This window comes from Pseudopipra pipra, chromosome 6, assembly GCF_036250125.1.
Source record: "Pseudopipra pipra isolate bDixPip1 chromosome 6, bDixPip1.hap1, whole genome shotgun sequence".
In the NCBI taxonomy this organism is placed as follows: domain Eukaryota; kingdom Metazoa; phylum Chordata; class Aves; order Passeriformes; family Pipridae; genus Pseudopipra; species Pseudopipra pipra.
In genome coordinates, this window is record NC_087554.1 from 24293244 (window position 1) to 24317913 (window position 24670).

At 33.1% G+C, this 24670-nt stretch overlaps 1 protein-coding gene across 4 annotated transcripts in view; it reads right to left on the reverse strand.

Moving 5' to 3' along the window:
* The window catches only part of FUT8 (fucosyltransferase 8), a 112300-nt gene that overhangs the window by 6732 nt on the left and 80898 nt on the right, over positions 1-24670 (reverse strand). For all 4 annotated transcript variants that reach the window (XM_064657838.1, XM_064657837.1, XM_064657835.1 and 1 more), the window contains 3 exons: positions 22629-22866; positions 7525-7771; positions 6125-6301 (listed from right to left, as the gene is read on the reverse strand). In XM_064657838.1, the coding sequence (XP_064513908.1) occupies positions 6125-6301; positions 7525-7771; positions 22629-22866 (662 nt within the window). The remainder of the gene's footprint in view (positions 1-6124; positions 6302-7524; positions 7772-22628; positions 22867-24670) is intronic.

Here is a 24670-nt window from a genome sequence, read left to right on the forward strand (position 1 = left end):
AGGAATTATATGTCACATTCTGCTAATTATGCTGATATGTTGATTTTAGATTAAATATAGTCAGATCACTTAGTTTTCTCTACTGCTAAATAGGACAAGGGATTCTGACTTTACTATACTACATTTACTACGACACTGTTTGTTAGATACTGATTATGACACTGCGCAAAAAAACCCAGTCACCTGTAAAAGGGACATATTTAATAAATTAATCTAAATTAACGAAAATAATAAAAAGTCTTTCACTGTTCTTAAAGCCACACAGAAAACAAATTTTGCAATTTACTGGTCAAAAGGAAATAAATGTAAAATTTCATGCCAATGCACTTTTCTTATTATAAAAAAAAGCAGTACTACTTTAAGTCAAAATATTTTATTTGAAATATAAAGCCTTGTTTTATACTATTTTAAAAATAAAAGATTTTATCATGTAACAATAACTACTTAAAAATATTAAAAAGTAATGGTCTTTCTCAAAATATTTATGCCCCTGTACTGGGGAACTGAATCTGAAAGAAACTGTGAAAAGGAGAATGAATTAACTAAATTTTCAATCACCCCCTATCACATTTTTAGAGACATAACAAAGGTGGTAATTACATTGATGTTACACATTAATTATATTTAAATCATGAAGTGCAACTCAAATGGCTAACCAGCCAGCTACAAAATTTCAGCTGCAGGGCTAATTATAAAACAAATGCATATATATATATATAATTATATATATAAAAATAACAACTTTTTTTCAAATTTACAACTTCACAGCAAATATAAATCAATACATTACATAAGAGAGTAAGGCAGCTAATATTACATTTGTAAGAACTAAACATTCTGATACTGTTTAATAAAGAAAAATAAAAATATAGAGCTGCCTGTAATGCTGGAGCAACAATCAACTAAACCCATAACTAGATGTTTCAAAGTCTGACAGCTCTGTGATAAACATTGCTCAAAACAAGGTTTAAACTCATAAGGTCTTGTAAAGTTAATGAAGTTAACACGTACTTGTATACAACAATGCAGCATATGCATACACTCTGGACACACATCAGACATGATTATGACAATCTCTTGTTAGAATATGCCCAATTTATTTCATTGTAATGTAAAAAATATGGACAAACTGTTTTCAGAAGTGAAATGGACAAGTAGAGGCTGGCTTTTGTGACTACCAAATCAGAAAATAATTCGATTTGCTCAAGAGCAAATCAAAAAACTGTATGCAAATCTCCCACATTTGATGTGGAATGTATGGGAAATTTCACATTAATAGCAGGACAACTTTAAAGGCTGTATCTGATCATGTATGTCAGGGAAAGTTCCTATTACATTAAAAACAAGACAAAACAAAACAAAAAAGGAAGAGAAGCTGGAAATAGTATTCATTTACAATAACTATAAGACCTCTTCTGAGAAAATACAGGAGCATATGAAACAATAGTTTTTTCAATAAGAACTCTTCCACAATTTTAATTTTCCTTCTCATCCTTTCATGCCTAACATTTTTTTGTTAATATTTAACCATCTCCCAAAATACAATAGATGGCACCATAATATTTGCAATATGTTCTATTCCAGCTTCCATTGTGTTCATCATACTTATATTTTTTAAAAACAAAAAAGTACAGACCAAATGGAAATATGTCCTACTCTACTCTGAAAACCAGCTGAGAAACAGAGATAAGCATCAATCTTATTTCAGTGAAAGAACTCTGAACAGAGCAACATGAAGAACATTTAACAGAAGGTGCATTTCTAGGGACAGTGAACATGGTAAAGATATTTGCACTACTCCTTGCAAGTTCTCGGAATCAAGAATACCACTAAAATTAATCACTTTCTTCAGACTTCAAAAACCAGAATCCACATTCTGAGTAGAGACGAAAGATCTTTTCTTGAAGAATCTGATTCCTTACTAGCAAAAGATCAGTCAACTTTAAGGATTGAAGCACAAGAAAAAAAAAGTATCATATTGGATCTGGGTAAAAAAGTAGACAGAATTATTTACACATCTTTTTATGCATAAATTTAAAATTTTTTCCTTCTTTCCTTTATTCTGGAAACAGTCTTTGAGATGCTTTTAAATCTAGCTTTCAATCCAGTTTGCAAAGTTGATCCAAATTCATCTAACCAATAGTTTCAGAGCCCATTTCTTCAAAACAGTGATCAAAGCTTATAATTTATCCACTCACACATTTAAGTTTTCAAACAAGCACTTTTATGTTTTCCCACACACACAGTGTTCATGCTTGGAAAAAGAGGTTTCTTTTAAAATGTTAGTAAAATAGCAGCCATATTCAGTGTGACCAAAGAATCTTCTGATCCACTATCCTGTCTCCAACACAGGCTGAAAGCAGAACACAAAGAAAAATACCAAGAAAAAGGCCAAGCGTATACTTCTCTCAAGCCGTATGTAGCCCACTGACTTCCTGCATCAAGTGAAGTTTAATTCTCCTTCCCATTCACTATAGTGCTTTAGATTCTATTTAGATCCGATTCCTGCAACAATGGCTGCAAAGAAAGTGAAAATTCTAAAGTTCTATAGTTAGCTCGTGCTTCCTTCTATTCCCTTTTCCTTCTGTATTTATATTATGATGAATGTAACACAGTGTAATTTCTGTGTAAAAAACACAGAAATGTTTTTTCTATTGAAGTAGAACTTAGGCACAATCCTATTACTAGGATTCCTGAATGTGTGGCAAATGATTAATAATATGTCATATTCTTACTGACAAAATCACCTAAACACAACATTTGGTAAGATGCCTTCTAGCTTTATTCACACATTCTCTTCTCTAAAACAGGAAAGGACCAGACTGTGAATCATAGAATCATTTAAATTGGAAAAGACCTTTAAACCCAGCCAAGTCCTCCAGTAATGGATGTCCCTAAGTCCCACATCTCCAATACTTTTAAATACCTTGAGGGATAGAGGTATTCGGCTTCCCTGGGCAACCTGTTCCAAGATAAATCCAAAGAATGGAAACCAGCATAACTCTGTTTTCTTTGTATCGAACTACATATCTCCTCCATATGTCAAAAAATAATACCCAATTCTTCAAAAGCTATCTAACAGATTCTTGAAACCTATGTACAGGCCAGGAAGGATTTTTTTTCTTATAGGAGAAGGGGAAAACACGAAATCAGAAGGAGGTAGGGGAGAGATAGTTAAAAACCTTTTCTTCCTGCACCTACCAGCCTCAGATAAGGATACAAATCAAGCACTATGGGACTATTTCAAGCTTCAATTGGTTTGAGAAGCTGATCAACTAATTGTGTAACTACAGCTTATCACTGCAGATGCAAACCAAGGCAAGTCCCAAGCTCCTGTTCTCAGTTTCCTAGGCCTGTGGAAGTGTCCAGAAAAGGCACTGCAAATTTTCTGTCCTCTGAAAGAAGATTGTGAGCATATGTGTAAACAGATAGAGTGACAAATAATGTGTTTTCTCAGGTCTTAAGGACTGCTGAATTCTATATATCAGACATACTATGACTGGGGGCAGGGGGGGATAGCTCAACTACAGATAGTGCACAGACATTAACCTGCTACTGTGGAAATAGATAAAAAGTGAAAAAGAAAAAAAAATACAGATGACTTTACAGGTAAACATTCTGGAAGGAAGAATGTGATTTGTTGAATTTTTGTGCTCATATACACGAGAAAGAGACCTAAATAGATTCATATATAAACTAGAAATATATTAAATATAGTTTCTTAAGAATTTATGTGCATATTCAGCTGTATTATTTTGAATACCTTAAAGAATATTCTGTAGATACTGTAAAGTAGTATCATAGACTAGAAATACAAATACTAGACAATCAAAAATTTGCACTTGAAAACTATTAAATCAGCCAAAGAAAAAGCAATTTACACCATCCCTAACATATCACCTATATAGGACAAATACCTCTACTTACCAGAACCTGTCAGATGCTTTACCCCATAATCATTACAGCTGTTGAACTCTCAACCACATTTCTCTACTCAAGGTGTTCTACATCATCCTAATTCTGAAAATATACCACTTCTTTTGTTCTTTTGGAAATAAAACAAACAAAAACACTCTACAAACTGACAGTAGTGACTCCACTATTTTTACTACTGTAGTTGCAGTTAGCAGACATCTGACTGCAAGAGAAGTTACTGAAAACATTTCTGCTTTCATGACTACGAATAGTTTAAAATACTTCTCTTAACAGAAACAAGATGCCTATTCATGTGAATGTTGGCTCTAATTTTTCATTATTTAAATGACAACACTGTTTGACAGCCAATCACTCTCATGTAGACAGATACAATATCTAGTACTTTACTAATATTACTGCACTAAATAAAGAATGCAACATAAGCTACTGCAATGTAATTCCTACATAAATGTGACTTTTTTTTCAGAAGTGTAAACTAATTTGTAGTTGATTTCACAAGAAGAAGAAAAGCTTCTTTACTGCCAGAAAATGACCTTGACCTGCCTTCAGATGCCCTTAAATGCCAAAACATCAAATCCTGCCTTCTGTAAAATCACTGTAAGCTTCAAATGCCTTCTGCTCAATTGCAAGCAACAGTAGGGTGCGAGCAACTTAGGAAATTATGTTTCAGTGTAAGCTTTGACCTGAAAACTCAGCAGTAACGCATAAAATATTCTCCACTACTTAGAAATTCTATGCCTTTCATTAAGAAAACATACAAAATCAATGCTGTACTATTGAGCTGTAGCTTACCATAGTGCAGTAAGACTGTGATATGGAATGGACCTGAGCTGCAACGCTTAACATAATTCAGTACTGTTTTGCTGAACCCGTTACACTTTTACAATTAGTTTTTGTTGCTATTGAAAATTTGGGATGATATGTTTACATAGGTAGAGCATCTCATTATTATTCACAAAGAGTGCTAAGAACTGAAATGCAAACAGAAGTAAAGAAAAAATGCATAACTAGGATTGTTACAGAAACAGTGAATTCTGTTATGTTACAAACTAATTAAAGTTATGTAGGACAGTACAAAGAATTAAATATTATAACCTCAATTTTGTATTACCTGTCTTTTCATTGTTTAGATTTGCACTTTAAGTGTTATTTTATAATTGTTTCTGATACTGTTCTTGCTTCTACACATACAAAAATGGAAGGATTAGGTTGCCATCATCTGGAGTTGTGTATGTTCATTTAGTTTTTATAAAACACCATAACTTTAAACAGCAGCCCTTTATAGATATGAAAGAAAAATAGAAATAGCACAGTTGAAATACAGAGACTTTCAATGCTGTAGAAAATTCCTCTAATAGAAAATAACATTTTCTGCTTACCTTGTATATTCCAAAGAAAATTTGTTACACAGTATGTTATCTTATATATTTTTCCAAGAATGTCTACCAAGGATAAAACAGTTCAAAAACTTGCCACTATTGAGTAACCTTGATTTTAAGAAGTATTCATTAATTAAAAGTACTAATTTACATGTAAATACAGGCCATATTAGGAGTAAATGGATGCAAACTGCACATCTACGTTCTAGAGAGCTAGAAGGGGACAAAGGGGATAAAAAGGGACAGAGACACTGTCAAGAATCCCAGATATAGTTAAGGGCAAACTTTAAAACTATTCAACATGTAGGGTGAAAGTCTTCTAAGTTGTCAATATAGAAGTCTACCTGAAAGTCATCAGAAGCTTTTCAACCTACTTACAAAAATTCCTCTGGCAGCTATTCACAGAAAGGTATTTTTTGGACAGGTGAAACTTCTTAATATATTAACCAGTTTTTACAATATTCCTAAATAGTTTATTTTTAATATGTATGTTTTTAAAAAAGTTTGGTGTGTTTAATATTTATATTTCTACCTCCCTTTTACAGCATTGCTTTGTTTTTAAATAGTCAGAGGTATCTTGCTCAACTCTTCTAGATTTTTAACACTAATCTCTGAAAAGCATACTTGGGGGAAAAAAATCCAAAAGCAGCATATCTTAGAGGAAAATCAAAATCACTGGAAAATGAAATGCAATCTGAACTGAAAAAAGGATGAAAAAAATTATACTAAAACTTGGGTGTGCACAATACTCAGAAATTGTAAAGCTAACCAGAAGGAACAAACTGTAATATAAACATAATTCATCTTACTTAGACTTTGCCTCTTGCAACAAGGAAGGGTCATCTGTAGCCAAATACACTCTCTTTTTATCAACTTGCATTCTGCGAGCGAGAAGTTCAAACCGCTCTTCAACATGTACCATGTATTCTTCAATCGGATGAAAGGCTGCCTCTGTTCCTACTTTGTCTGTCCTTCGAACGTGAACACTGGGAAGAGGTAGAATACAATACACACTTTAGCAAATGAAATTTTTACTCTAAGTTTCATGCCTGTGCTTTTAGAATGCATACTAATTGAATTCCTACATAAAATAAGGAAGGATTAAAAGTCATCCACGTTTATCAAGACAGTGACAGCATGAAGTTAGCTGTCAGTCTGTTCTTGAAAGCAATAAAGTAATCTTGAAAAGAAGGCACAAGGTAACTGAAGGAAAAGAACGAAGGACATTGAATTACAGCATACGAGGTGTTTCTTCTGTGCAGAAGGTTATCTGTTGTAGCTAGATAATGCTTGATCAATACAGCTCAAAAGGAAACCAGGAATATTTCCATCATGGATATATTTGGACACCAACTACAATGCATGGTTTGAATGAAGGTTGTTATAAATGTACCTTTTCAACCTTCTTGAAACCTAACAAGTCTTCATATACACCTGTGGTGAAGGGGCCTACCAACGCAATGGTCAAAAGCCGACTAACGTTTGGACAAACCTATTGTGTACTCCTCGAAAAGAAAGTTTAAGGTTTAAAGGAAAATTCTGGCAAAGGAAGCAGTAGTTGCAGACTCTAGTACAGCAGCAGCAACATTTTTCATGTTATATGACAGCAAAACCTTTCTTCTACAAGCTGCTCTTTATTGCCCACAGGTGCTTTCCTTCCTTCTCCCCATATCTCCCCATACAGACCATTCCAATTCATAGTTACCACTGAGAAACAACAACTGTGAAAAAATCAGCAGGGAAGCAAAAGGCACATACCATGTCCATATGTAACCAGTGATAAAATTAGTTGTGGATTGTGGCATACAAAATGTAGGCCTAGCCTCTTTTCCTCAAATGAAAAAACTATAGGCACTTAAAAAGAAGACCCAGACAGTAAAGTGTCTGGGTCTTTAATTGCTGTAAGGTAATTAAATCAACAAAATTCTGTATTACTAGATGTGAAAGGACATGTTAAAAAATCTTCTATTGAGATGCCTTTTATATATCAGTCCAACTGCAGGTAGACAAGTATGCTGAAGGAGTACTTGTAATCAATTTGTATTATACACAGTTAAAAAATAATAGCTTCATCTAGAAATCTCTACATCTCTCCCTACAAAATACTTGAGGCTTTTGGATAATCATCATAAAACAGTTTTTCCTGAACAGAAATCACTACATACACATATTAAAGCACAGAGAGTTAAAAAGAAAACTAAATACCCACCCGATCACTGGATGTTTGAAACCAAGTTTCCTTGTGGCTTCCTCTATTTCTTTTTCTAGCCAAGGCTGTGGACGAATCAAGTATTTCACAAACTGTGAAACCCACCACACTGCAGGATCCCCATGTACACGAATTAGTCTATCAGCCAAGTCTTCAGGGACAGCCAAGGGTAAATAAGGTGGCCGTGGGTGTAAGCTGTCAACAATGGGAAGTTCCACCACCTGAACATCCTTATCATTAGCCTCACCTGTTTTAAAATACATACTAGGATGAGTCAAGTAGTTTACTTTATTAATAAACTTTACCATTGGCAAACAATATCCCAAACATATCAGCTAATCTGTATCTTCAACTTCAAAAAGACTACCTAACCCTTGTTCTACTTTTTCAAAATAGCATTAAAAAAATCTAATAAAAATCATAGTTCTAGATTGGACTTATATATGAACTGTATCTAACAATGCACTTAAGTAGAACAAAATTGAAGGTCCTTGAATTCTTAGCAGCTGGTAATTAATAAAATACAAAATGTGTTCCGCTTTACATATTCATACCTTTTAATATACAACTACACCATTACTGTGTGGTAAGGCTTACTTGGACAGACTTGTTATCTAAAATGTCTAAAATTCAATTAATTGTTAAAAATTAAACAAAGAAATATTTTGAGGCATAAGAAATTGTTAAAAAAATAACTACAGCTCTGCTGTTCTTTTGAATACATTTTATTGGAGTAAATCTCGGCATTTCAGACATCATTACAACCACTGAATTAGCTATTCTGTTGATAGAAGAAAAGAAAGACAATTCCTGGCTTCAAGAATTTAAACTATGAAGATAAGCAGCAAATTAAATAGATCAAGGAAAACACAAGCACAAGCAATGTATAAGCATGTGAGGTACATCCAGGTAAGAATTTGTTATCTTTTAAGTACTAACTATAGTATGGGATGGATGCTTTAGAAGGGCTTAAGAGCTACTAAACATTATTTAAGAGTTTTTACAAATTACAAGAACACAAACGTCTACATAATTGATAATTCAAAGCTATGTTCATATACTGAAATAAATTATAATACATGACAACATAAAACAAAACATTACATTTTTGAAGCACTGAACATTTCAGGTAATATTTCCACTGTGCTCATTTGCTCCAAAATAATGTTTTTGTTGTTTGCAGTGTTTACTGGCAAAGATGGTTAGTTCTCCCTTTAGTGCTCACCAGCTAGGAAAGAAAACTGCTTTAAATATAAGCAAATCAAACTCATATAACTGTTGATGACCAAGTAAATCTTATGGCCAAAAAAATCAATTCAGGGCAGGAATAATTAGTTTAAGAGTTTAAGAACAGTTAAAAATACCAAAGGTTAGAACACTCTCACATGCACTCATTTCAGCATACTTGGGACAAAGTCCTAGAAGTATGATAATTGCATGATTAAGTCATACATTGCCAGAATGCTACATTAACACCCGTGAGCCTACCAAGACTAGTCAAAATTCAGCAGTAACTCTCTGAGATATGGCTATTTAAATAAGGAATGTTTGTTATTCTTAGGTATATTTTCAATTCATTTCTACTAGATTTGGAAAATCTAGATTCCTATTCAATATTTCATCACTGCACTGTATAACATCACTGTAAGGGGAATTTTTTAGAAGAATTTCCCGCAGAATATGTATTACAGGTATGGATGATCTTTTTTAATTCAAGAAGCCAATTCCTACTTTTATCATCTATTATATCACACATACAGGAAAAGATTTAATAAAGGTTCATAAATTTAGTAAAAATACTGAGCTTTAAGTGTTCTTACAATATGATGGATAATATTTTATTAGTATGACTTCAGAAAGCTGCAATAAAGAAAAGCACCATGAAGCCATGGAAGTGCAAGTGCAGATGTGAACTATCAGGAAGAAGTTTAGACAAGAAATATTTAGCTTGGGAATGGTATGAAAGAATGTTAGAGGTTCCACTCTTTTTACCCTTTCCCCCTCAACTGACTGTGGGAAGGAAGAGGGTGGCAAAAGAAGCAACATCAATCTTAGCCAAGAGAAGAAAGAAAAGACTCCAATTTTAAGTAAGAGAAGGAAATTCACTGCAAACCTTACAAGCGGAAAAAGCACAGATGCAATATGCATATAAAAAGGTGGATTTTTGTTAAGTACAGTATCACTGACTAGCTTTTAAACTTCATTATGTCACTGAAAAAATACACTGATGTGTAAAGACAGTCATTTGGAAAATCTTGCTAGTGATAAAGCTGATTGAGCAATCTAATCTACTATTTGACATTCTGACCCTGAGAAGACCAATTCTGACCCAATTTCAAGCCAATACATTTTTTCATCCTATTTAAAGGATAAGAGTGTGCTTCTAAAAATTTCCACAGGCTGTCCTAAGGTTTTGAAGAAAATGAGATTGGCCAGAAATAATTAGGAAAGTTCTGAGCATATAAAGCAAACTATATTAAAATATAACAAAATCACAAGACTATCAAAGAAGATTGTTAAAAAAAAATCAGATTTCAGCTTTCAACTGTATGTGATAGGCTGTTTGATAGTAATGAAACTTCAAGACTTGTTGCAAACCAAAATCAGAAACAACTAAAATGTATTTCATTAAGGAAAAACAAACAATCTGATTGTTCAAAATAACTACCAGGTTGAGTGTTAGCAAGTGCTGTTTGAGGTAGGAATAACTCCTTTCTGAGAAGGAACTGAAAATGTAATATGGTTATTTCACAGAGATTAAGAGTTCCTTACTTTGTAAAACTATACAATATGGAACCCAATAATGAAACTATTACTGAAAGTATGGGTAACAAATGGAAAGTCATAAAATTAAATATTCACAACTATCATATTTGTGAAATATTCACAAATCAAGGGATGTGTTGATATTATAATTAGACATTTTGAAATGGTTACAGAAGCCCCTCATGCTTCAGGATTACTGTTAACAGTTACTGATGACAAAATAATCGTGACACACAGTAGTGTGTTGAAACAATGCATAGAACATGTCTTTTTAAAAAAAAATTAAAAATCAAATGGTAAATATGGTCATGGCTGTTTGCAATGATGTTCTATTTCATTAATGCTTTACATAAAATTAACATCTCCATAATCAAACACACAGATATGTGTACAATTCAGGAAAACTTTATGGTAACTCTCTAAATTTTATTACCTTTATCATCATTTTGAACAATGAAGGAAAAACGTCCTGTTAGTCTTCACTTACTTTTAAAAGTATGGGAGAGCAGATGCAGTAAAAGGAAACCTTACAGCAACTTTCTCTTGGACAAAACTTGTTAAGAGTAGCTCTTTAGTAACCCTAAGAAGTAAACAACTCTCTGCAACAGCCATATAGGCAAGTGACAGCTTTCTTATCCTACTGATTACTTTTTTTTTTTGTGCAGTGTTTGTGGAAAGATTCCTAATATTGTCCTATTTTCAACAGACGTAGTTTAAAAAACTGTTATCCGTTTTTGGATAGCAGGATATTGTTTTAGTTGACTCAAAAACAAGCTGCAATCAAAATCAGTGATAGAGGAGATAACCAAAACTCAGTCAGATCAATAGGCAAGCAGATACATTAGAAAACAATTAAGTCACGTTCCTGATTCATATGAACTGTATCTGTTCAACTGAAGATAATGAAGCAGAGTTAAAAATACAGAATGAACTTTTTATCCACACATTTCTTCAGTTTTTAGCTAAATACTCTCTAATTTGTAAAATATTTGAGTTTTTCAACTTCTCAGCTGTATTTTGTTAATAGATAAGGCATAAAGGTAATAATCCTTACTAATGCTTGTATCTTTTTCTCATGTTGGTAGTTCAAATTACAGCATTATCATGTCAGTCAGGTCCAATTCCCTGCTCACTGTTGGTCCAACTTTGACATTTGAACACAGAATCGTAGAATTATTTAAGTTGGGAGATAACTCTAGAGTAGTTACACATCATTTACATGTCAGCAATATTTTAAATTACTTATTCTGCTGTGATTTATTTTGCTTTTACAGTTGCCAAAGTTTGTCACAATAATTCTATTTATAGCTTGTTTAACTTTCATGATTCCAGGTACTTTTTTTCAGTTTGGATTAACCTAAATAATTGTCCTCCAAAGTTCTGCAACTTAATTCATTTTTGCTTCACCAAGTAACCAAAAGATTGAATGTGTTTGCAATAGTCATAAAGTACTGCAATACTGAGAACACTCACTCTTACCCCAAAAACATGTTCTGGAGGAAGATCATGGACTGTACAGAAGTTGATTTTTATTCAAATGACCCATGCCAGTTGCACCATCTCGTTCTTATTTATTACAATTTTTTGGCTATGTTCACCACTAATACATCAGTAATACAGTTTCAATTTCCAGGAGTCCCATTGATTACTTTTTAAATACTGAAATGAGTTCCATGTGTTATAAAAAGCATAACTTTGCTTCTCTGCAGTATCCCAATGTGCCTGAATCACTTTATAGCCCTCAGGACTTACATGATTTTTCATGATTTGGCATAACCTTACTATCTGTCTGGTTTTCAAATTTAATCTTTGTCCTTCTCGTTTAAAGCCCATTTAGAACCTTTTGGTATTTGTATCTTTCATATCAATTTCTTTGATACCTGGTTTGCCACAAAAGCCTTTGGAATTTTGTCATTTTAGCTAACCTTACTTCCTGCTATCCGAACATTGGCTCATACCTGCACTTGGATGGGCATTTTCGTTGGGTGTTCATTACTGTCTTACTTGAAAGGAGGCTGACATTTTGCCACACAATCACTACTGTTAGTTAATGTTAACTGAAAACCTGTTTGATCATTTATTCTCCTATTATTTAAAAATTCACCAGCTGATTTTGAAGTATTTTTTCAAGAAGTTGTCCTTAAAAGTATGCCAAGGAATACCATGCTAAGGACATTCCTGTCTTGTAAATGAGAACTACAATTTAATTTCTGTTTCTGTCACTAGAAACACAACTGAATAAACTCATGTACAAATGGAATCACTTCACTGCTTTTCTGTTTCTATAATATACTTATATTAAGCTGATATAAACTTGCATAGACTAATCACAGATCTACTTAACCAAGCTCTACAACTTGAAAGACAGACTGCCAATTTGAAACCTTACCCAAATGAACAATTCCTAATTCAACCACATGAGATACGTCAGAGTGCTAAGAATGCTGTTTGATTAGCATTCAGACTATACTGAATTCTCACAAGGCTCCTTGTTGTCTTGCTGGCTACTGTTACTTAATGCAAAGACAGCAGGTTCAGGGTTCATCAATTATATTTTAATGCTCTTCTTCACAAATCAGACAAGGTAAAAAATGAAAACTATACAAAGTTATGGTGTGTTATGCTACTTATGAATTGTCAACTAGTTCAGAAGAAAGAAAAAGTAGGCTTTTATCTGTTCTGTGATGCAGACTACATCTACTACAACTATCTTTTGGGGATTTCCAAACCTTAATAAAGTTACCTCACAAGAACTTTACACTGTAGTTGAATTATAAAATGGAATTGACATGAGATAAAAATCCTATTTTTCTTCTAAAGTACTCAGTGTAAAATATCACTCATATATCTAAATGCTTTTTCTCTAGGGTTTTGCTTTGTACAATTTTTAATACAAAATTTTTGAGCTTAGTTTCTGATAACTTTCTCACTAGTGTTCCACTTACTAATTTTTTAATCATCCTTTACGTAACCAAACCTTTTAAGGTAGGCAGGTGTTGAATAAATTTGGGGCAATTCTGATTTAAAGAAACTGAAAATACAGTCCTTTTTTCCCTAGGTTTCATATGCCATATGAAGAGTGTTGTTCCATTTATCATCCCAAGAGGTTGATTCTCAATAGCTTCAGGAATGAATACACAAAAATGTTTTCTAAGATGCCAACATGCCTTTCATTACTTTTTTCAATCCAGCACTCCCAAGACTTTTTTTCCTGAATCCTTTCCTCTTCTCTCTTGCACTATACTCACTCTTATGTCTCTTACCACTCTCTGTACTGTTTGCCTTTTGAAAAGTGCATCTATGATCTGTCACTGCTTCTCGCTTGCAGGCCTGAATATTGACTTCAGTACACAGTCTATCCATTTTGAGGACTTCTGAGCGACCTTAACGAGACCTATTTCTTTTGGTCAAATTTGGCCAAAATTTATCCAACATTCAGAACTTGCACGAAGTTAGGATTAAAAAGAAAAAGAGCAGATAGAAAGATATAGCATGAATGACAACAAAACTTTCGCTCTCACAAGACACTTGCCTAAAATACTTCTCTGACAAAGATACTATTTTATCAGTTCCCTCCCAAAAAGTAAAAGTGTAACAATAGTCTTTCTGCTCCTGCAGAAACCCCTAACTTCCAGAGTTCCTGAACTACTAACATGTCTTTGTAACACATGTGGCTTTCAATAGTATTTATCTTCTCATGTCATTCCGGTTCTTTGAAAATCCTACCCATAATCAAAACCACAATGTAAAGATAGACAGTGCTCTTACTGTCTTAACACATGATGAGATTTCAGTAAATGTTTTCCCTTTTGGACTTAACGGAAGCCTGAACTGAGTGTAACGATTTCTGCATTTGAAATAGCTCTGTCTCTAACAAAACTAAGGCAATAGCACCTACTGAAGCCTTTAGAGCCTCCATTCCCTTTTTAGCAAGCTCAGGAGAGGTGTATTATAAAGACCTATATTTCTGTTTCACTCTGTTGAAAACTTCTCATCACTTATTGGAAGTTTTTTGTGGCAATTGCCACATCACTTTGAGAGAACATCAAAAAGTAAAGATTTTTCCCTTCCTCAATTGTTTAGATACACAGCACGACAGCTGGAAAGTTTACAGATGAAGTGACTGCACAAATTGACTTCATATAACAGTCAGCAGACTATTAAACTAAGAAAAAATCAAGAAGCTTACTAGTAATTTATTTTTCCTTTTATCTTAATATATTCAAACTGTTTTTGAACAGTGCCTTATTTCATCTAAAAAGCCTATATCAAAAGGGGTACCTGCCAAAGAGGAGTTTCAATTCCCTATCTACCAGAAAATATCATACAATGTATTTGTAGAGGGAAATACACTTTTATAAATGAAAAGGGGTTTTGCCATGTTATCCAAGTTTAGTCATTCAAGTAAACAGTAACCACAGTTGATGATTTAAAAGTAAGATCTTACATAAGGATAGCTGAAATTACTTAGGAAAACATAAAAAAAAAGACCTTTACAGCAATATTGAAGAAAGACTGATTTTGGATTTGATTTCAAATAATTCCACTGAAGCTTATTCTCTATTTCAGTCTAATGTTAATTACTATATACTTGAAAATTCTTCCAAATACTTGCTTTGTATATTAGGTTATCTTTTCTGGAACATAAGATAGACTCCTTTTATAATAATCCTTCAACATCTTCAGGGACTTATCTCTTGCATGCATATGCTCATTGGACATACATCTGAGCCTGTAACAAGCACGTATAAGCACGTCAAAAACAAGACAACATGCAGACAATATTTTATTTCTCATGACCTAGAAGTTTGCAACAGGTCATGAGAATGAAGTTAATATTTGCACTTGGTTGTCCACGTGTCTATTGGAGGAGTGCTCCCAGTTTAGATAAGACATTTACTCTGTTTTTGAGCTAGTGGTTTATAACTCCCAATCTTGTATTGTCCTAATATGAACACTTGGAAGATTCATCTTTCAATGAATTAGTAAAAGTACCTCCATATGCAAGTCTAAATGGAACAAAACTCTCAAGGTATGAGTAGACAGAAAGACATTTTAGTTAGCCATAAATCAAACAGGAGACAATAAAACTGCTATGTTGTTTGAGATTCATAGCAGTGAGGCACACATCACCCTAACAATACATCTGAAAGAAACAGGGATGCATTTTACATCATATGGTCTACCAACAAAAATCAAGAGTGTAACTTTGCAATAACGGAAAAGGAAGTTTTTCTGGTCTTCAGTCGTAGGGGAAAATGTAATGGAAGTATTAATAAAAAACCCAGGATAAATCACATATAATGTTTCCTCCATAACTCTTACAGTAATAAACTATTATTAATTTGCATACTACTGGAAATTTAAACCCACTACCATTTCTTACAGGAATTAAGAGTAAAAAATACCTATGGTGTTGAGGTTTGTCAAGTATTTATGTAATAGCAAATAGCAGAAAAAGGAACATTAACACAATGGCATTTATGGACATGCAATGCCAAAAATATGATATTATAGTAAATATTTTTCTTTGAATATTACATATTTATTGCTTCATATGAAATGTTAACAAAATAAATGTGTGTCTTCCCATATGGGTAGGAAACCAATGCAATAAAATGCAGCTTTTCAAATTTTTTATCTTTTCACAACACTAGAAAGAAATCAGTGGGCTGATGGCCTAAATATTGAGAAACAGAAATATAAAATGCAAGAAATACTTCTGCCTTAAAAGCCTTAGTATAGCTTTCAGCTATTTCACATGGTGGAAAAACTGTTTCAGAACCATTTGCCTACAAGCATCTTTTCTTTGTGACATTCTGAATCTATTCAAAAAATATATCTTGAGAATTAGCTGAAATTTTTAGGTAGTTTTTTTAATTCATTACTCAAATGCAAAAAGACAAAAACTTTTTAGGACTTGGTGAAGTTATACTGAAACAAATGAAACGTCCAGCCTTGCACTACAGCCTCTCTATACAGAATAATTAGTACCTGCATTAATAGGAAGAACAACCCCCCATAATAAACGACACATTATCAGGGTGATAACTCATAGTGCTGGAGGTGCTCTGGGATGTCTTCTACCTGGAAATGGTGCTAGCCATTTTCAAGACATAGGAAAGGTTTGGATGAAATATTTGCAAGACTGGAATTCAACTCCACAGCTGGCAGTTCAGAGTACCCCTGTTTAAAGATTACTTAAAAACAGGCAATATTACTTAACCAGTATGCTGTAATGACCAGTGTAATACATGAGAAAGTAATTTGAAACTTGAATGCAGGTTATAAGTCCCCAAAAATCTAAGAATGCTTCAGTTTGGATTGAAACTTATGCAGCCAAACAAAGAACTCAGATTAACATGTGAAACTTTGTAAAGATTGCTTGAGACCTAATATACTTCTAAGGTAATTTTACTCTCAATTTACCTCATGCTGTCTTTTTATATTCAAAAAGAAAGGATTTTTTTTCATTTAAACACAAAGCACACTAATATTCTTCCCTACTGTGCATGCTGCAGTACAACTTTTCAAGTTTGTTTCTTAAATCAAATAATTTGTAGCTCTTTTGCTTATAAGAAGGTTGACAGTTAAGCGAAAAACCTTTTTTACAGTTTCTAATGGAAACTTTGTTTACCAATCTGTAATTTAGCATCTATGATTTAATGCTCATGACAAAAGTTTGCCCTTAGTCACTAACCTACTAGTATCAGTTTTGCTGCTACACTGGGGGCAACATCAGTCTTCTAGGAAAATAGCAAAGTCATGCTTCAAAGGTAATATTTCATATGAACAGCATAAAATCTGTGATCAAATATGTGAACAATTATTAGTACCACCGCACAGAACAAAGCCAAGAATCCTTTTCTCCCACTCCATGCTCTCCATAGATTTCTAAGTCTACAAAGAACCAGCAGTGTTTCAGCTTCTCCTTATCAAGAAATGTAGGGAAGTAAGTCCCTGCTATTTGGAAAATAATTATTTCAGTGGTCACATCTAGATTATCTTCATTCACTTCAACACACTTAAACAATTCTCACTGAACAACCTGTTTGCTAGTCTCCTTATGGTCCTGCCCATGCACTGAACTATTATCAAACAGTCAACTGCCTTCTATACAGACATCAAATCTTAATCTAAATTAACAGTGACATAAGGAGAACTCACTGTATAAAATCCCCACATATTTGTTTCTTGAACATGATTGGATAGATAGCACAATTATATACACCAAACATTAAAGAAATACATACATTTGCACTTCTGCCACCAGAAAATTTACTTAACAATGGCTGTATTTAAAGGAAAGTATTCCCCATTTTTCTCCCATCCTGCTAAAAATGCTGCTGACATGGAAAACAACCTCCAAGAACACCATTCCTTCATCAAGAATAGACTTGCTATAATTCCTCATACAATTAAATGAGAACCAATAGTACACTTAGCCTATGTAAATGGTTTAATTACAATCACCATTCAATGGGTGGGCTTGATTGATTATAGCATGAAAGAGCACACAGATGTATTTTATGAAGAAGTTATTAAAATACAAATTAATTTAGTTTAATACGGCAGATATGGGATTGCACAAAGGAACTTCTTGTCACAAATTGTAAGACAATATTAAAAGTATTGCTACAAAACAAACAAACAAACAAAAACCCAGATCCACTGAAAAAACAAAGGCAAACATTCATCTATGTAAAAAAAACCCAAAATAAATAAAACTAGTTTCAAGAAATGACTGCATCTCCTGTAATTCTAATTTCAGATCATGCAAGCTTTTCTGCTTCTGGACAGGTTGTCAACGGGGGTCAACAGCAGGAGCAAGTTGTTGTTAAAAAACAGACCTCATTTCCAACTGTCCAGCTACATCTTTGTCTAAAAGTAGAAATATTTCCCATATAGAAGTGGGAGGACCAGCTTTTAAAACTTGCTTCATTTTAGAATTGAATTATATTCTTTAATCTCCTATTGTGAAGCAGATTTTTGTGGCCTTGAATCAGTGCAGGTCTTCCTCAGAATCCTTTCATATTTATCAATACCCCTTATGAAGGCCAGATAACAGAACTAGGCAGTTCCTGCAGCCTGTCATTGCTCTGCAAGGCAAAACCAGCTTCTTGCTATTATTCAATAACCTCCACTTAGACATGAATAAGGATCACATTTTGCTCCCTTAGGCTACTGCATTGCTCTGAAAACTTAGACCTATCTCATTAAAACTCCAAGGTTCTTCTAAGAGTTACCACTTCCTAAACATATTTATATCTTTACACATACAAATGTCTTTCTACGGAGTATCCTACAAGGCACCTTGAGGACAAAAACATCTACACAGTATCAGTAGCTTGATTTCAAGATTAACACAACTGAAAAAAAGGGAAAATACAGACATTGCTGTTACACTCTGTTCTCTCAAATCACCGTTCTCCAGTATGCTTCACAGAAATGGAATTTGCTTGAATTAAAATATAAATAATGAAAGTCCGTGTATAAAAATTATATTAAGAAATAGAAATACAAATTGATCCACTTTTTTCTGCAGGATTTTATAAAGAAGATTGAAATGTGGGAGTAAAACATAACTAATACAATTGTATTCAAGTTAAAGGATTTTTTTAGGTCAATACTAAATATTCATCTGATTTGCATAAAAGAAAAACTACTCTCAAGGAATATCTAGTTCATGGAATGAAAGTTTCATTTATTGCAATTAATTCTGCACAACTTTTTATGCTTTGATTTTGCAATTTTTATTTAGTCCTTTTGATACTGTTGCCTGATAGGCTTTAATAAATTAAAAATTCATTTTGTGTACCCACAGTATCCTCTTTCTTGAATTATACATATAAACATATTAGTTAATTCATATTTTAAGATTATAGTTCAATTAATACTTAAAAACTGGCACTACCAACAAATGAAGAGCTCTGCCATTTTTTTCCCCTCTGGGTATCCCTTCCTTAAAAGCATTAATTCATCAAACCATAGCTAGAGGCAGCAAAATCAATATTCAAGGGTAACTGCAGGAAACTTTGTTTCAGGTTTCCTTTTTCAAGTTATCTTTCATCTTAGTGGCTTGTAGGCCTAATGGGAAGGAGTACATACTGTTATTTAAAGCATGTAGATGGCTTCTTTATTTGCACATCCCAAGAAATGCACATATAACTTCTAACTGTACATTAATCTGTCCTTTCTCTTAATCTGTTTTCTTTTTCCATTTATTGTACAATTCCATTTTTTTATCTTGTTATTTTATAGTCCTCTTTCAATGTATATTGGGGAATGCCACTGTAACATCATAAATCAGCAACTAAAAAATTATAAGAAGAGGCCTCCTCTGTTTTAGCATGTTTCAATGACAACAGAATGTTATGACCTGACTAAATAATTATTTTAAAGAACATTAATCAAAAATTTCATTATAAATATGTCTTCACAAGTTCCCTATATTTTGGGTCTTATTACTAAGAAATCATTCATGCTTCTTATAAAAATTCCTACCTAAATTATTAATGAACAGTTTGACCATTGATATCAAAGGAAAAATTAACTACAAGATGCAATTACAGGCAAGACAAAATTTTAAAATTGAAAAGAGCATGCATACCATCATCTCTTATTAAGATTTTTTTTTTCTCTAGAATGACTGTATGACTGAAACAAAGGAAAATGAGAAATTATGCCACGGTGTGAAATAGCTGCTCTATTTACAAAAATGTGTGATAGAATTCTCAATCTTTTAATATGCTTAAACTAGAAACGCTGAACTTGATTATAGAAATGCCATGTCAAACACAAAGAACAATTCCTGCCAGACATGACACGAGCTGAGATGATCTCAAATTCTCTGCACAGATGAGAATATGCTTTACTAATCTTCTGATATCAGATTAATATCAGCTTGCTTATTTAAATTCACCCTACTTCCCAAATTCCAAAACCAAGCTTAGCTTTTATGACTAGTTAGGAGAGGACTGGACAAACAAAATTTCAGAAATATATGTATTCTCAGCTTATATAAGCTTCTTAATTCTTTGTAGAAGATAGTAATATCTAAATTGTTTCTCTGAAGATAAATTTCAGAAACTTCCAAATTTTGTGCTGCTAATAAAACTAAAATAAAAGTGTCAAGTAGAGGCAATTTAATTAAAAAGAAGAAAGATAAATGTGTAGATTTAAACAATTTTGTCATGAACCACATTTTACTGAACTATTATCTATGCAGGTCTGCAAATTACATGAAAGCAACTCTTTTAGATTATATACTTCTCTGACTTTTTGCCTATTTCTATAATTTAGATTGAAATCTTCTTAAATTATTCACTTGTATGAATACTTTCGAAACATAATTAAAAAACAATTTTTATTAAAAATCCCTATACACAGCATAGTAAGTACACTACACAGGAGAAACACTGAAATGGAAATTTATACATGTCAATGCATTTTTATACATTTATTTTGAAAATCTAAAAAATACGCCACTGACTTGAGAATTTGTGGAGGAAAAGAAAAATTAAAGGTGTGGTTTTGCAGAAAAGCTGCTGCTAATTCAAGTCAAGAATTTCAGACTTATTTTGTCCCTGTAAAGATACAGGAAATAAAATAAATAAATATATAAGTAAATAAAAATCTATATAAACTTAGGGAGACATAAAAAACATAGAGAAACCTTCAGCAAGACAGAATGTCTTTCAAATTTACCAGCAATTAAGTATCCAGTGTAGATTCCTACTGAAGCCACATGGAAACTAGTAAGAGAGATTGATTGTCAGTATCATTCTTCCTCAATGATCATGCCATTACAGAAGATTAGAATTTAACACAGTTTATAGTGTGTGTGGCTAGTCAGTAGGCTAACTCTAGAAAGATCTTCTTTCATAGCTGAATGTCTTCTAGCTCTAGAACATCAAAACTCAGATTAGTGGCATTCATTATTAGAAAAAAAAATGATCACATAAACATATTTCATGCATTCAGCCTTCAAACTATTCATCCTGATAGAAAAACTCATTGGAAAAAAAAAAAAAAACCACAACAAAACAAAACTGTAGGGAGCTAAAGTGAAACATTATTTGTACTTTTACCAGCAAGAGTCCCTATTGCAGCAAATCATGATCTATTTTAACAGATTTTCATAAAAATATCTAGTCTTTTAAAGCCACGTGTGCATCAGTGCTCCAGAACACTGTTTTCCAGCTTATTATGCTAAATAGTTGCTCCCAAAACTGCCTGCATCTAAATTCTGGAGTCACATAGTCTGCTGAGAACCATGCCCAGATGGTAGTTTCACTTGCTAACTTTGCCAAACATGAATAAAACTTCATCTGGAAATCTCAGTATCAGTTTTCCATTTCTAGTTGCTTTTATAAAACATTCAACCATTTCTAAGAAATATCTTTTGGAAAAAAATCTCATTCACAAAATCCACTAGAACTCTCAAAGCAAAGTTTGGTAGCATCTTGAAGCTTTGAAGAACAGATGTTATTTCAATGTGCAAATATTGTTTCAATGTGTAAACACACAAGTAAGTTTACACACAATCTGTAAATTGGATTTTCTAAATCTGAGTAACTTAATTTCAGATCTGTAAAACCTTAATAGTTACATTCTTTAAGATTCCATATGCACTGGGCATGCAGTGTACTACTGAAAAGACTGATGTTGATATGTTTTGACTACTAATCACATGGAAAAAGATGTAATTTAAAATGAATGCTGCTTACTTTGAGAGAAACAAAGATATCTGATCCTCCAAACATCAGTGCCCATCTACTTATTCTAAGCAAATTGTTCAACCTGGTTAGAAAATGGATCAATTTCCTGACCTACAAATAAAACGCATTTTTAACATTGCCACTGTTTTTACAACCCGTATTCTGCATCTGTTCAGCTTAGATTAAGAATTATTTCAACTATTTCATTACTTTGTTGGTGTGTGAATGACTACTAGATACTATTTTCTTTATATCTATTTTGCTTGATATTTGAAACATGCTTTATTTTGTTAAAAGTTTATCAACAACAGCCTCTATTTAATACTCTCTTCCCATAAAATTGGATTAATATCTGGCACACAACACAGTGGCAGACTGCTGAAAGATTATAATTTAAATCTGAAATACAAAACTTTTGAATTAAAAACACTCTGCCAAAGCAGAGATATCTTAATAAAGAAAATGTTTTTTTCAATAAAATGCAGAAATAAGATGCTTACATATACAACTGCACTCATAGTTATTATGCTCCACGTAACACTAAAGAAATAACAAAACAATTCTACGTGACTGAACCTGCAAAATCAAGGAGAAATTATTTGAGTTATTAAGTCTTACCTGACCAGTGTCCAGTGGTGGAACCTGATCTGTCAGTACATGTCTCGCTCACGGGCCTAAATACAGTCTCCCAGCCACCGGTAGCATAGCGCCAATTCTGGGACTCCAAAATAAGCGTTCGCTGAGTGCCGTAAGCGATCATGAAGCAGTAAACTACATGATGAAGTTGACAACCATAGCCACAGCCTTTGTTGATATTACACACAAGTTTCTTAGCTTTGCTGCAATCCTTCGGGTTCTGTAAGGATGGATGAAAAAGTGAAGCTGAAGACAAGATACGCACAAAGGCGTACTTTTTTTCCTGAAAAACTGACAAATGCCATAAATCACACGAGCCATCCTGCTATAATACATCTCATATTAAAATGGATGAGTAAGCTTCAGCTCCATGAAAATTTTATGTGAATTTTTCACTGTGAACGTGAACAGTTATTGAACATACTTCACTATCCTAATGTAAAATAGAATACCTTCAAGATTTTAAATTACTTTCTCATTTGTGAATCTGTCAGAATAAGCCAACGCTTGGACTCAGAGTTCACATTTCATCAACATGATTTTCAGTGTTGGAATGTATTTTCCTTTGGCATTTTTCCAAGTTTGTTAGTTCTGTTACAATAAGCATGGATGTCATCCAACAAAAGAAAATTTCCACCTGCCTACATGGTACAGAATAAAATAAATGCTTATTAATGGACTACTTCCCAGACTAGCTGACCACATAAACAAAGGAGCAGATAAACAAAGGAGAGAATTTTAATCTGCATGTACTCTCTATAAAATAATATACTTCACTTCCACAAACCAAGAAACCATAACACAGGAGGCAAATGCCTACATTATATGAATGCTATGTTTAAAAGTACAAACTAATAAATATTTTTATATATGTGGACAACACAACAACATAATCAACAAAAGCTTTTCTTGCTGTAAAATACAGTGCTTCGCTGTACACATTCATGCTTGCATGCCTCCAGACATACTTCTAAATTCCAAAAAGGTTTTCCATAGAATCTCTAGAATGAAAGTTAGTTTCGGATAAGATGCAAGAATACTGATATTTGAGCATCAATATAAATTCTGTTCCTCTCACATCTAACTTTAAATAAAATTTTCAGTAAATTTGCAACGAATCAAATCAAATCTTTACAAAAAAAAAAGATCTCTGTCTGGAGAACTGAGATCCCTCCTTCAAGTGATCTTAAAGATAGTCTGAATATTCTGAGTACTAAAATATTTTTAAAAAAATTAAAAATTTGTGAATTCAATTGTGTAAAGGAGGGGAGAATAATTCAGATCTGGGAAATAAATTAAAAAAACCCAAACCAAACTCCAAACCCTACAACATGTGCTATAAATTCAGCATTTTATTTTTTTCATTTTAAGGAAAATACATCTGATTCAAAGCCTAACCAGGTATGAAAACAATAAATTAAACAAAATTTCCATTCCTTATTTTTGTTCCTCAGACCAGTACTTCTGCTATCACAAATTTAAGGGATAACTTGAGACTAAATCTATCTTTGAAACTATAACAAATGTACTTCTCACAGTTTTTCCAGAGAGAAAGTGGGGCTTTCTAGTATTCTGTGCAGGTCCTCATAGAAAGAATTCCATGAAATTCCTGGTCATCCTATTAAGAGTAGTAGTAGTATATTTTTATTATATACTAATATATTAAATTGTTCTTATCTCAACCGACGATGAGGTTTCTTTGTGGGATTTTTGTGTATGGTTTTTCAGGGTTTCCCCACCCCTACCCCCAGTTCTCATCCCTGTCCCACCAGGGAAGAGGCAGAGTGAGGGAGCCTCTGCATGGTACTTCGTTGCCAGCTGGAGTAAAGCCACAACACTAATTTGAAAGGGATAATTTCTGAGAATTTTTAGAAAATATCAATAGGTAACATTTTCTACACTTGCAATTACCTTCAAATGCCTGTGTCCTCTTGAAAATTAAAGCATTTAATTGATGGCATATTTGAGTTTTGTCTTTTATAAAGAGTGCCCTTCTAACTTTATTTCAGGAAAATGTAAGAGTT